Source organism: Idiotropiscis lumnitzeri, chromosome 13, assembly GCF_059441095.1.
Source record: "Idiotropiscis lumnitzeri isolate Australia: NSW breed Sydney's pygmy pipehorse chromosome 13, RoL_Ilum_1.0, whole genome shotgun sequence".
NCBI classification, from domain to species: domain Eukaryota; kingdom Metazoa; phylum Chordata; class Actinopteri; order Syngnathiformes; family Syngnathidae; genus Idiotropiscis; species Idiotropiscis lumnitzeri.
In genome coordinates, this window is record NC_142403.1 from 21,448,432 (window position 1) to 21,460,977 (window position 12,546).

The following is a 12,546-nucleotide window of genomic DNA, read 5'->3' on the forward strand; positions in this document are numbered from 1 at the left end:
TCCAGGACTGGATCTTGACACCCCTGGTATACATGAATTGTGTTCATAAATTGCAGGATGGAATATAAAAATGGCCGCTTGCACAACGACAGCACTGTTGAGAAAATAGTCTTCAAAGGTTCGTACTCGGCACAATTTCATGCTACCTCCGATTGGCCAACGAGACACAACCACGTCAGTAGCATCAACCTTGGGCAATTATTGACTTGTTTGGATGGAAAAGGGAAATAAAATGCCCCGGGGTGTCCTTCTTACTGTTTCTTTTCAGCCGTAAATAACAGCAACAAGAAGAAGACTGGAATTTCCATTTAGAGATTGTTTCCAAACGGATTGAATTGTGAAAAGTGAAAACAAGTGTTGTTTCTTCTCAGCGTCACGAAAACTTTTGACTGACACAGACGGTCAGCCTGCGCTGCGGCTCGTCTCTAGGCAACATTTTCTTTGAAGATAAACAACTGTTGCCTCCAGTCGACGGATTATCTCCATGAAGGTTCTGAACAAATGTCACTCTCAGGTCTGGAAGCTATCCTTAGCGCCGCTTTTTGTCTCTTCCGACGGAGGCTGGCTGTTGCCCGTGTCCTGGGTGGAGCTTAGCGGCCGGGCATTGGCTCGCGTCGAGCGCTGCCGCCGAGTCCCGTTGCCGATGCATCGCATGAGGTTCTTGAAGGTGGTCCACATTTCCTCGTCCTTGTAAGAGTAAATGCACGGGTTCATGACAGAGTTTAGCACGGCCAGGAGCAGAAGCCAGCGCTTTAGCTTCATGACGTTGCAGCTGGTGCAGTTGAGACCGTCCAGCAGCAGAACCACCAGGCCGGGCGTCCAGCAGATCACAAAGGCTCCTACGACAACAGATTGATTAGGCCAACAAAACACAGTTTATTCCTATTTCGTGTGGATTTCATATCGGCCGACGGTCCAATAATGCATTGGCTTCCTTAATTGGAAACCAGTACCATCTAATAATTCAGGACTTCAGTCATCTCAGATGGAAATCTGTGAGATTATCCTAACAAGATTGTGAGCAGCCTCTCTATACCTAAAAAAAATACATATATCGGACCCAATTTCGCATCCATTTCATTTTACATGGTTCACATTTGATTCCAAAAACATTTGGCTCATACAGAAGAATTGGATTCATGGAGTGTAAATCAAAAGTGTCTGTCGATACCGAAACCCTTGGACTGTGAAGATTCTGAGAGTTGTTAGTCTGCTAATTACAGATCTAACAAATGACAGACACATCAAAGTAAGGCTGCAAAATGAATCGGAATAACTTAAATCAGTCCATGGCAATGAAGGTCGAAGCCAATTGTCTTCCATTTCTCCACATGGACGTCGGTTACGACCGTTGCAAGCACCACAACGCACGACGAGTCACGATGAAAGAGTTAGTTGAAGACACTTGTGTCCGACAAGGATGATATAGTGCAATGTGTACCAGAATAGTGCAACTTTGATCAGCAACACTGGCGACAGTATGTTAGCTAAGTTATTAGATGTGCAGTTTCACATTTAACGTAATGCGAAGCCAGCCAGCCAACCAGCCAGACAACTCTCCACTCTCATTTTGCAACATCCACGTCAGTCACCATGCCAAGCCACAACTATTAAAACCATACGCACTCGGTAACATGACAACACATAATGCTGTTTAATCATACATTTTGATCATCTTACTCAGTTCATACATGGGATCAACAAAAAAAATATTTGTTAGTTGCAGCCTGACATTCACGCGAAGCAATGCCCAAGTTATATTATGTTCAAGCAAAGTCACATTTCCAAGTGCAACCATTTTTTAATATTTATTGAAAAGTTAGTGAACCAGATGTTATACGTGTTTTCTCACATTATAAACAGAAAAAACGTTCCGAATATATAATACCCACCTGCAATTCAAGTAACCTTAAATGAGTACTGCTTGAACCTGCTAGTCTAACACAAAAACAAAATATAGATGGTTACAATTTATCATTTAAAAAAGACACAACAAAGCGCAAATACCTTTATATGGTTCACATATTTTGAACAAAGACGAAGACGTGCGCTGCACAATGTGTGTTATTAAGTCAAAGGCCAAACATTTGCACCCAATCTGCCTCCGAAAACCAAAGCGTGTACCAGCAATGCTCTGTTGACTTCTTGTTTACTTTGAAGGTGAGCAGCTCAGCGTGGCTGTCATCCATGATGTGATTTTGCTTGAGTAGTGAAATCCGCCTTGAGTTTGAGATTCTTAATGTGTGCACGAGAGGAAACGCGTGTTCTTGCCACTTTTCACCACAGCGAGTCGCTTGCATGATTTGTTTGGGTTAGCTTTATGGTTTAGCTGGGCTGACCTTTCCCAACTGATTTAAAAGACAGCATCTTCGGAATGTTGCATAAACGTGCATTGACGAGGATTTCTAATCCATGCATTTGCGCTGAGCTCGCTTATCTTGTATGATATTTGGAAGAGGCCTGATTCAGACCTAAAACTTATATATATATATAGGTTGGGCCACTTGAACGATGCAGTGTAAATCTTTCCTAACATGTCTGGGCACACAACTGGGCTGCCAAAGGGATTTGGCACTTAAATGAAACCACAAGCTTCAACTTGCTTCCACCAACAATGTCGCTACCTTCAGAATGTCGACAGACAAAATAAAGTCTTCCCCGGGATACAATCATGTTTTCCAATCACAGCTTAACAATTTGGATATTATTAAAACATGTCTTTAAACGTGTGCATTCCTGTTTTGTCAGCAGCTGCAGAACATCCTTGTAGATCGCCAATTCCTTAGCCAAGGTGTGTGGCTTCATATGACAAAAAAGACATAATGTTAAGCGGTAGGATGTGTTAGAAAAGCAGGCACCGACAATCCTATTGTCTGCACGCACTTGAACAAGACAAGAATGACAAACAACCAAACCAGTGGAAGCATGAATACGCAGCAGAATCCAAAAATCTCGTCGTTAGACAGACTGACTAAATCATTATGTTGATCTCTTTTACTTTGTCTGAACTAATGTGAAGACATGCAGTATGTCAACTGTATGATAACACATCCAAAAGTTACGCAATCACTCATTCAAACTGGACCCTGAAAGCATGCAGACACTTCAGAACTGGTTTGTCCACTTCCACTCAGCAAACTGGAGCAAGAGTTAACAGTTTACCTGCCTGACATGTACTTTTGATGACACAATGTGGCCTTGTCTGCACTTCCACTCGTCGTAGTACATTGGAAGGGAAAGATCACAGGAATATCAAACCGGAAATGTAAAAGTAGGAAGACATTTCAATGCTAAGATAACTTCCAAGGCTTGCAAAGCGTATCATGGCCAGTTGTAATGTGCACAGCGTGTGTTTGTCTTATGTTTTCCTGTTTTTCTTAGCTGGAGGAGGGGACGGTAAGTGAAGGTTGTGTGTTTAGTGGACTGCAGCAGAGCAGAGTCCTTGCAGGATAAGATAATTTGTTTGGAAAACGGCGTGTACACATACAGTAATCGAGCCATCCGGATGGGCGAACTGGACGCGTGTAGACGAAGAACAACGACATATGATCTTGAGCAAGACTCCCATACATGTTTTCTTTTTATGTGGGGAGAGCGAATTAATCAAAATATTTCGAAAAGGCAAAGTGTTCCTGTCTCATTTGAATTCCTGGTTTAACGTTAGATCGCTTAAAGTGTAGATTAGGAAGAACCAGAGATGAGCTCTCCGTCCCAAGGACGGAATGGTCCGTCTTCTCCGTCCATGACGGTCTCCCATTTTGGGGACAGACAACGGAGGATGAGAAGTTTTCGAAAAAGGACTCATTAAGGAAGGACGGAAGTGGGTTTTCATCCGTGTCCGCAAACGTCACGAACCGGGTCAAGTACTCGCGCATGCCCATTTTACAGACGACTGACAGAAAGATGCCCAGCCTGCCTCGCTCTTCAGAGCAAATGTGAAATATTGTCTCGTGCATCTTCATCATGTTTATATGTGGGAGGGAGTGAATTCACTTGGCTTCAAGCGGACAAAAGGAAGAGCACTCTTCCGCCAACAAAAAAAAGTTGAAACATCGCCAGTCAGTCTGGTGACCAACATTGGTTGGTTGTCTTGTTGACACTTGAACGGTTGCAAACAATTCAATCCACTCACAAGATCCTCCCAGACGGTTAAGAAAGATGGCTGTGTTGTATGCATCTAAGCCTGGAAGCTCTGCCGTGAGCTTCGTTCCCACGGCGTCATGCATGGACGTCTTTTTTTTCTGGTTTTTTCGGGGGCGGTTGCGGGCTGGTGAAAATTAAGGACCAAAGCCCTTTAAAAGGACACGGATGGAGGAGAGGAGGCTTATTTTATGAATAAGGACAGAGGGACGATGACAAAAGGCTGCCCAGGTTGCAGACGGAAAACGGACCAGCAAAATTGAGTCATCTCTGGCAATCACCAAGACAACGGAACATCTGAGTTTGAACACTTGTTTGGGAAGCTCGTCGACCTCCATTGCCTCTCATATAAAATCAAGATTGGCGTTTGGATCGCTTCTTAACCACTACCTAAATGTACAGTTTGCATATAAACGAGTTAACTGCTTAAACAAATAAATGAAAGTAACAATATATCTTTTCACCGTTAAACGATGAATGACAGAAGCGAAATGTTGAGGCAAATGCAAAAAAACTGGATCTGAATATTTTCTTCTTTGATTACAGACGCATTGCAAACGTGTTGTTTCTTCAGCCATGGCCACATTTGTTGTTTTCATGCCTATGTAGGCACAAAGTCATGTACCATTGTGACTTCCATGGTCAGTATCAGCACGTTTCCTCTTTGCAACAACAAAACAAGTGAAGAAAAGGAAAGCCCTTAAGTAACTGGATTCCTTTCAAAATGCTGACGACAAACGTTTGTTCACCACATTACAAACACATTTTTCTTATTGCGGTTGAAATTTACGACTTCAGCAAATCATCCTTTGACTTTAATGCTGGGTATTGAGTTTGAAGACATGGTAATGGCTACTCTGACTCCATTGAGAGAGATAACGTTGCAAATCACCCACTCAACAAAGAACATAATCAACTTATTCATGATCTATGATGGGTATATTTGACTGATAAAAATACCGGAGAAGAAAAAGAACTAATAAGGTTCTTTGGCTTTCAAAGAGACATTGTTACTACTATAATGAAGCTGTTGAGTTTTTGATATATGAAATTTTCTCATCTCACTGTTCATCATTTATTAACAAGTGCTGTGTTTTCAGTACCCACAAAAAGTTTGGTCTGTCCCTCAGAAAACATGACTGGATGTCTCGACGGTTGTAGCTTCGATCCTTGGCTACTGTGACCACGTCGAAGTATCCTTGAGCAAGATACTGAACCCCCAGTTTCTCCTGGTGGGACGTCATCAGTCGGTAGAGGAGCTACTAGTGTGAAGCGCGACGAGAACCCAAGGTTAGAAAAGCGCTATTACCTTTTATAGAGGGCATATGCCGTCATATTAAAAGGCCATAAGGCAAAGTTTTTTTGTTGCTTCGAGTTTTGGGGATACTTGTTGTAAAGTTATTTAGCAATGACTGCATTTCCTGGAATCTGAGCTTTTTTAAGAAGTTGAAAGTTGGCCATAGAAGAACGCAGTAAGAATCAAAAGAAAAACAGTTCAGAGCAGTATTTACCTAGCACCACCATGACAGTTTTGATGAGCTTGATAGGCGTCCTCTTGCGGTTAATGGAGCCACTGGTGTGCGGCGTGAGCAACGACGTCTTCTTCTTGACGTAGGCGTAGATCCTCATGTATATGGCGACCATCACCAGAAACACGACCAAGTTGGACACAGACCAGAAGACCAAGTATCCCCTGCTAAAAATGGGGGCCAGCTGGGAACAGTCATTCAGATTGCAGATGCAGTTCCAGCCCAGACTGGGCACAGCGCCCATGAGGATGGAGATGCCCCACACCAACACGATGAGCAAGGTCACTCTCCTCTTCGTCAGGTTGCTGTGGATTTTAAAGTTCATGATGGAGATGTAACGCTCCAGCGCAATGACGAGCAGGTTGGCCAGCGAGGCTGACAGGCTAATGTCCAGAAGACCTTGCCGGATAAAGTACCCTTTCACCGTCAATTTCCGCGAGATCTCACCCGTGTTGAACATGAGGTACACATACGCTATGCCCGCCAGGAAGTCCGAGGCTGCGAGGTTGGAGAGGAGATAGTAGAAAGGGTAGTGGAATCTCTTGTTGGTGATGACAGCCGCAATGACCATGGCGTTAGAGAGGAGGATGAAACAGCAAAAGAGCGAGCCCACCACTTGAACCAGAATCAGCTGGGTCTTGTCCCATTTGTCGTCAGCGCCGCTGTTGTTGTAGAAAAAGCTCATGGGCTTGTCGTAGTGGCACGTGATGTTTTGCAAGGCCATTTTCTACACAAAACAAAAAATAGTCACGATTTGGTCGAAGAAAAGTAGAAGAAAGCGATACTTTCTCATTCCAGCGCATAAAGCTAAGATACAAATATGAAACGTGTAAATAGCTGCATTGAATCAAGTTAATTTTTCAATGAAAGTTGATCTACTTGGAAATTAATTTTCAGTTCTTCTGTTTCTCGAAGGAATCTTTTGATGGCTTTTCACGGTACAGTTGTGCCTTGTGATAAAACTTCTCGCAAATCGTCTTTTCCATTGAAATGAATGGAGACTCTATTAATTTGTGTCAGCCTAGCAAAAAAAAGTAATAATGAAAATGAAATACTTCGTAGAGCATAATTATTTCTTTGTGATTCCTTCTGCGAAAGAAACACTTGGACGCTCACAACTGCTTAGTAAGCTGCAGTGCTAGTTGTGTTCTGCAGAGGATATAGAATATATGACTATGAGGGCCGATGTCATCTTCAACTCGGAGTGGCAAGAAATGTCACTGCAGAATTGTTCACTATCTGTCAAAACCGTTGCTTGTTGTGAGGTGAGTTGGGTTTAGTTCGCTGCTACCATACAGTATTTGGATCTCAAAATTGTGCTTGCAATTCTATAAAAAAAAAAATAAAAAAAAACAAAAACAACTTGGCCGAACGGGGGTTTGTATCGTGTGTCTATAGGCACCACTGTACTGTGCAGTATCCCAACTGTAATACCCTCGCATGTGGAAAACAGAAGCACAGTCACCGATGTACATTTTGGTCATTTATTAAACGGCAGGAAAAAACTCACGCAGGGGCTTGCCACACTTCATGCCCAGACAATCAAATGCAGTCTCACCAACTCATGCGTCACATCATCAGGCCTCGCCCCTTAAAGGCACATGCATATACATAGACACTCCACTACCATGCATGGAGGATTTTCAATCCATTTTGCGCTTGCGTTTTGTTGTCATCGAATGCAGCGCGCGGAAAGAAAATGCTCAAAACGAGCCATTTTTCAATTCAGAATTTGATGTCGAATAAATGCTGGAAAACCTTAATGGCAACTTGTTTGTGCATTTGTTCCACAGGCTACAAATAGTGAAGACGAAGATTAGACGAGTAGGTCATATTGACCTTAAGATGAATATCAAGGAAAATAAATTAATGCTTGTCTTGACTGCATTTGCGTTGCGAGTGATGGATATTTCGCCTGAGCCACTTGATATGAACAATAAGAAAGCAATTCATTTTAAATGGGTTGTGTTTTTTATCTTTATTTTATTATGGTCAAAATATCGATAGAAAAAGGAGCATAGCAGCCATGACACGGCATTCATAGAAGCCTTACAGATTTAGAGGAGGAAAAGAAAAACTTCCACGTAAGGGAGTCTAAAGTACATTTTTGTCCAAACGAGTTCGACCAAACTTTACAACCTGTTCTGCTCAGCTTGTCAACGGGGAAAAAGTAGCGCCACGAGAATCTAAAGTAAAGAAGGAGCAAAGTCAGCAAGGTGATCTTACCTCAGGTAAATGAGTACGTCACGACACCGAGACAACGGGAAAGTTCCTCCCCGAGGACGCGACCATTTCCCCCCTCCGGTCCCTCCAGCCGAGCGACCACGCAGCCGTGGACGGAGGGAGGCGACAGCGACAGCGGCAAGAAAAGTCAAGAAAGTCAAGACAGACACACACTCACACGCCTTGCACAAGACCACGCAGAGGGCGTGTGCGCCGACAACGTCACCGAATTCCTCCGCGCCCGCTGCTCAACAATGCGCGCGAACGTGCGCGTGCGCGAGCGTACACTTACGCCGAGCAATTAATTGTTTATATGAAAGGAATTAAACTGGTAAGATTATTTAGTGAGGGCAAGACCTTTGCCTTCCCAATGGCCCGATATTTTTACAGCCCTGGATATTCATCTTTTTTTCTGATGTTAGTTAAGACTATCGGTACATTCTACCCACACATTGTTCATTTTGAGTTCATTCCATCCCTCTATTGAGTAGAATATCAAATCTTGTGGCAAAGACCCAGCGTATGCGCTTTGTTCCAGACGTAACCACGTTGTTTCTTTATTTTGTTTCTGCCACTACACAGCTCCACGCAATTGCACTGCCCACTATTAGAAATAAAAAGACCATCACAAGCTTTACTGCTGGTCAGGCATTTGAATGTAACTCTGGGCTTCTTTTTTTACCAAATAAAAGAAGACACCGATGTTTTTAAATCGAAAAACTGGGATCCAGATAGGCAACGACAAAAGAAGCATAATTTAGGGAGAAGATTTAACATCCAATCTATATCCGTGGAAGCATTGATGGTTGCAGATTCTCTCCGGCTGTTGACATTATATGAAGGGTATGTCTAATAATGCTTAGCCGTAACCTCTGTGATATCTTGAGATATCAATGAAGAGATGCGCCCACACAACGGCTCACTTTATGTCGGCTGTTTTAATGCAGCACTGAACATCATACAACAGGTCTGACTAACGGTTGTTGTTACTTCAAGTTCCAGACCTTCCTAACTCTGACATATATAAACCACTAGCACCCTCTATTGGCAACAATCAGTAACTCCGCCTAACCACTATATAACAACCTCCCTGGTTTGAATCCTGTCTGGCAAACGTCCATCCATCCATTCATCCATCATCTGTACCGCTTCTCCTCACTAGGGTCGCGGGGGGTGCTGGAGCCTATCCCAGCTATCTTCGGGCAGTAGGCGGAGGACACCCTGAACTGGTTGCCAGCCAATTGCAGGGCACACAGAGACAAACAACCATGCGCACTCACACTCATACCTAGGGGCAATTTAGAGTGTTCAATCGGCCTACAATGCATGTTTTTGGAATGTGGGAGGAAACCGGAGTACCCGGAGGAAACCCACGCAGGCACGGGGAGAACATGCAAACTCCACACAGGATGGCCGGAGCCGGGATCGAAACCACACCCGATGCTGTCTCTCACTGTGAGGCCATCGTGCTAACCAGTCGGCCACCGTGTCTGGCAAATGTGAACAAGTTTATTAATAACCGTCTTAAGTCTGTTTGCAAGAATAGCACTTAATATTTTGACATCATTACATGACAAACGTATTGGTCTATATGAAGTACATAGCTTAGGATCTTTTCCACCTTCATGTATGAGTATGACAAACAAAGATTTTATGATGACAAAAGGTTTGACATTGGAACAGCTTCATGTAATTTCAAGCGTTGTGTCTTATCGAGTTAGTCAAGTTGAAGGAAATGACAGTAGAACGAAAGCAAATTGTATTTATGGCCAAAATGACATTTAGCTAACTTGCTAATTTCATTTACTGAGCTGATGTGGAATCATTCTCATCAAAATGACATTTGCCAAGTTGCAAATACTTCCTTGGGTGAGACCTGACCACTCCAAAGGGTTGCTTAATGGACATTTGTGACTTTTTTTTTTTGTTTTTGTATTCGGCAGCAATTACCAAGTAAGCGGATCCAAAGCTGCACTTCCATCCGCTCAATAGAATGAAGACTATGGCAGCGAGGAAAGGATTATTTTAAAACATCTGAAAAGCTGATTTGCATTACTCTGTTGAACATATTGTGTTAAGGGAACAAATATTATGAAACACTATTTGATGTAATCTGCTATTATAAAAATTTACTGCAGTAAAATGCTCACGTGTATTCACTAATCTATTGAACATATCATATTAATAATGTTTTATTTAATAGTGATTAGAATGTATCTAATAATCAGACACCCTTATACAATATAATCTTCTATCACTGGTTTAATTATTTTTAATTGAATATGTGATATAGTTTCATTGTTTCATTAATTCAATAAAGGTTAAAAAAAAACAATCTCTGCCTATTCATTAGATAAAGTTTTTTTTCTGAAAGTCACGTGTCCATGTTCAAAATTTAAACGTCAACTTGTTTGTCTCACTGCTTCTTCACGCATGTACGCCCCTCCCTCCAGCAGAATCGCGTGCATGAAATATGTCCCTCGGCGCATCCCGTAGTTAAGGCGTAGCCTTCTGTGAGCCGCTCATTTTCGTCCATTTTCCTCCGGACCTTCAAATGGTAAGCACCTCTCCTCGCCGATGTTTTTAATTAAATGGGGCGCCTATTTGTATTACGGTGGAATTGTTTTATGCTATTAATATGATGTGCGTTGCTGCTGGGTTTCATTTTAATGCTTGTTTTGACGGTTAATGCTTGAGCTACGGTGTAGTTTTTGTTTTACCTCCGTGTAATAGTGTTGTTAGGGTTAGGGTTAGGGTTAGGGTTAGGGTTAGGGTTAGGGTTAGGGTTAGGGTTAGGGTTAGGGTTAGGGTTAGGGTTAGGGTTAGGGTTAGGGTTAGGGTTAGGGTTAGGGTTAGGGTTAGGGTTAGGGTTAGGGTTAGGGTTAGGGTTAGGGTTAGGGTTAGGGTTAGGGTTAGGGTTAGGGTTAGGGTTAGGGTTAGGGTTAGGGTTAGGGTTAGGGTTAGGGTTAGGGTTAGGGTTAGGGTTAGGGTTAGGGTTAGGGTTAGGGTTAGGGTTAGGGTTAGGGTTAGGGTTAGGGTTAGGGTTAGGGTTAGGGTTAGGGTTAGGGTTAGGGTTAGGGTTAGGGTTAGGGTTAGGGTTAGGGTTAGGGTTAGGGTTAGGGTTAGGGTTAGGGTTAGGGTTAGGGTTAGGGTTAGGGTTAGGGTTAGGGTTAGGGTTAGGGTTAGGGTTAGGGTTAGGGTTAGGGTTAGGGTTAGGGTTAGGGTTAGGGTTAGGGTTAGGGTTAGGGTTAGGGTTAGGGTTAGGGTTAGGGTTAGGGTTAGGGTTAGGGTTAGGGTTAGGGTTAGGGTTAGGGTTAGGGTTAGGGTTAGGGTTAGGGTTAGGGTTAGGGTTAGGGTTAGGGTTAGGGTTAGGGTTAGGGTTAGGGTTAGGGTTAGGGTTAGGGTTAGGGTTAGGGTTAGGGTTAGGGTTAGGGTTAGGGTTAGGGTTAGGGTTAGGGTTAGGGTTAGGGTTAGGGTTAGGGTTAGGGTTAGGGTTAGGGTTAGGGTTAGGGTTAGGGTTAGGGTTAGGGTTAGGGTTAGGGTTAGGGTTAGGGTTAGGGTTAGGGTTAGGGTTAGGGTTAGGGTTAGGGTTAGGGTTAGGGTTAGGGTTAGGGTTAGGGTTAGGGTTAGGGTTAGGGTTAGGGTTAGGGTTAGGGTTAGGGTTAGGGTTAGGGTTAGGGTTAGGGTTAGGGTTAGGGTTAGGGTTAGGGTTAGGGTTAGGGTTAGGGTTAGGGTTAGGGTTAGGGTTAGGGTTAGGGTTAGGGTTAGGGTTAGGGTTAGGGTTAGGGTTAGGGTTAGGGTTAGGGTTAGGGTTAGGGTTAGGGTTAGGGTTAGGGTTAGGGTTAGGGTTAGGGTTAGGGTTAGGGTTAGGGTTAGGGTTAGGGTTAGGGTTAGGGTTAGGGTTAGGGTTAGGGTTAGGGTTAGGGTTAGGGTTAGGGTTAGGGTTAGGGTTAGGGTTAGGGTTAGGGTTAGGGTTAGGGTTAGGGTTAGGGTTAGGGTTAGGGTTAGGGTTAGGGTTAGGGTTAGGGTTAGGGTTAGGGTTAGGGTTAGGGTTAGGGTTAGGGTTAGGGTTAGGGTTAGGGTTAGGGTTAGGGTTAGGGTTAGGGTTAGGGTTAGGGTTAGGGTTAGGGTTAGGGTTAGGGTTAGGGTTAGGGTTAGGGTTAGGGTTAGGGTTAGGGTTAGGGTTAGGGTTAGGGTTAGGGTTAGGGTTAGGGTTAGGGTTAGGGTTAGGGTTAGGGTTAGGGTTAGGGTTAGGGTTAGGGTTAGGGTTAGGGTTAGGGTTAGGGTTAGGGTTAGGGTTAGGGTTAGGGTTAGGGTTAGGGTTAGGGTTAGGGTTAGGGTTAGGGTTAGGGTTAGGGTTAGGGTTAGGGTTAGGGTTAGGGTTAGGGTTAGGGTTAGGGTTAGGGTTAGGGTTAGGGTTAGGGTTAGGGTTAGGGTTAGGGTTAGGGTTAGGGTTAGGGTTAGGGTTAGGGTTAGGGTTAGGGTTAGGGTTAGGGTTAGGGTTAGGGTTAGGGTTAGGGTTAGGGTTAGGGTTAGGGTTAGGGTTAGGGTTAGGGTTAGGGTTAGGGTTAGGGTTAGGGTTAGGGTTAGGGTTAGGGTTAGGGTTAGGGTTAGGGTTAGGGTTAGGGTTAGGGTTAGGGTTAGGGTTAGGGTT

At 43.7% G+C, this 12,546-nt stretch overlaps 1 protein-coding gene across 1 annotated transcript; it reads right to left on the reverse strand.

Moving 5' to 3' along the window:
* Positions 1 to 32: 32 nt before the first annotated feature.
* lpar3 (lysophosphatidic acid receptor 3) lies at positions 33 to 8,107 on the reverse strand. The gene is made up of 3 exons (XM_088313956.1): positions 7,896 to 8,107; positions 5,652 to 6,396; positions 33 to 839 (listed from the first exon to the last, which is right to left on the reverse strand). The coding sequence occupies exons 2-3, from the start codon at positions 6,391 to 6,393 to the stop codon at positions 511 to 513; spliced, it is 1,071 nt and encodes a 356-aa protein (XP_088170082.1). The 5' UTR covers positions 6,394 to 6,396; positions 7,896 to 8,107; the 3' UTR covers positions 33 to 510.
* Positions 8,108 to 12,546: the final 4,439 nt, after the last annotated feature.

Excerpts from the sequence above, each read along its gene's own strand:
- lpar3 (XM_088313956.1), bottom strand. The coding sequence starts at position 6,393 with ATGGCCTTGCAAAACATCACGTGCCACTACGACAAGCCCATGAGCTTT. Across the intron at positions 840-5,651 it reads AACTGTCATGGTGGTGCTAG|GAGCCTTTGTGATCTGCTGG; the intron begins GTAAATACTGCT and ends CTGTTGTCGTAG.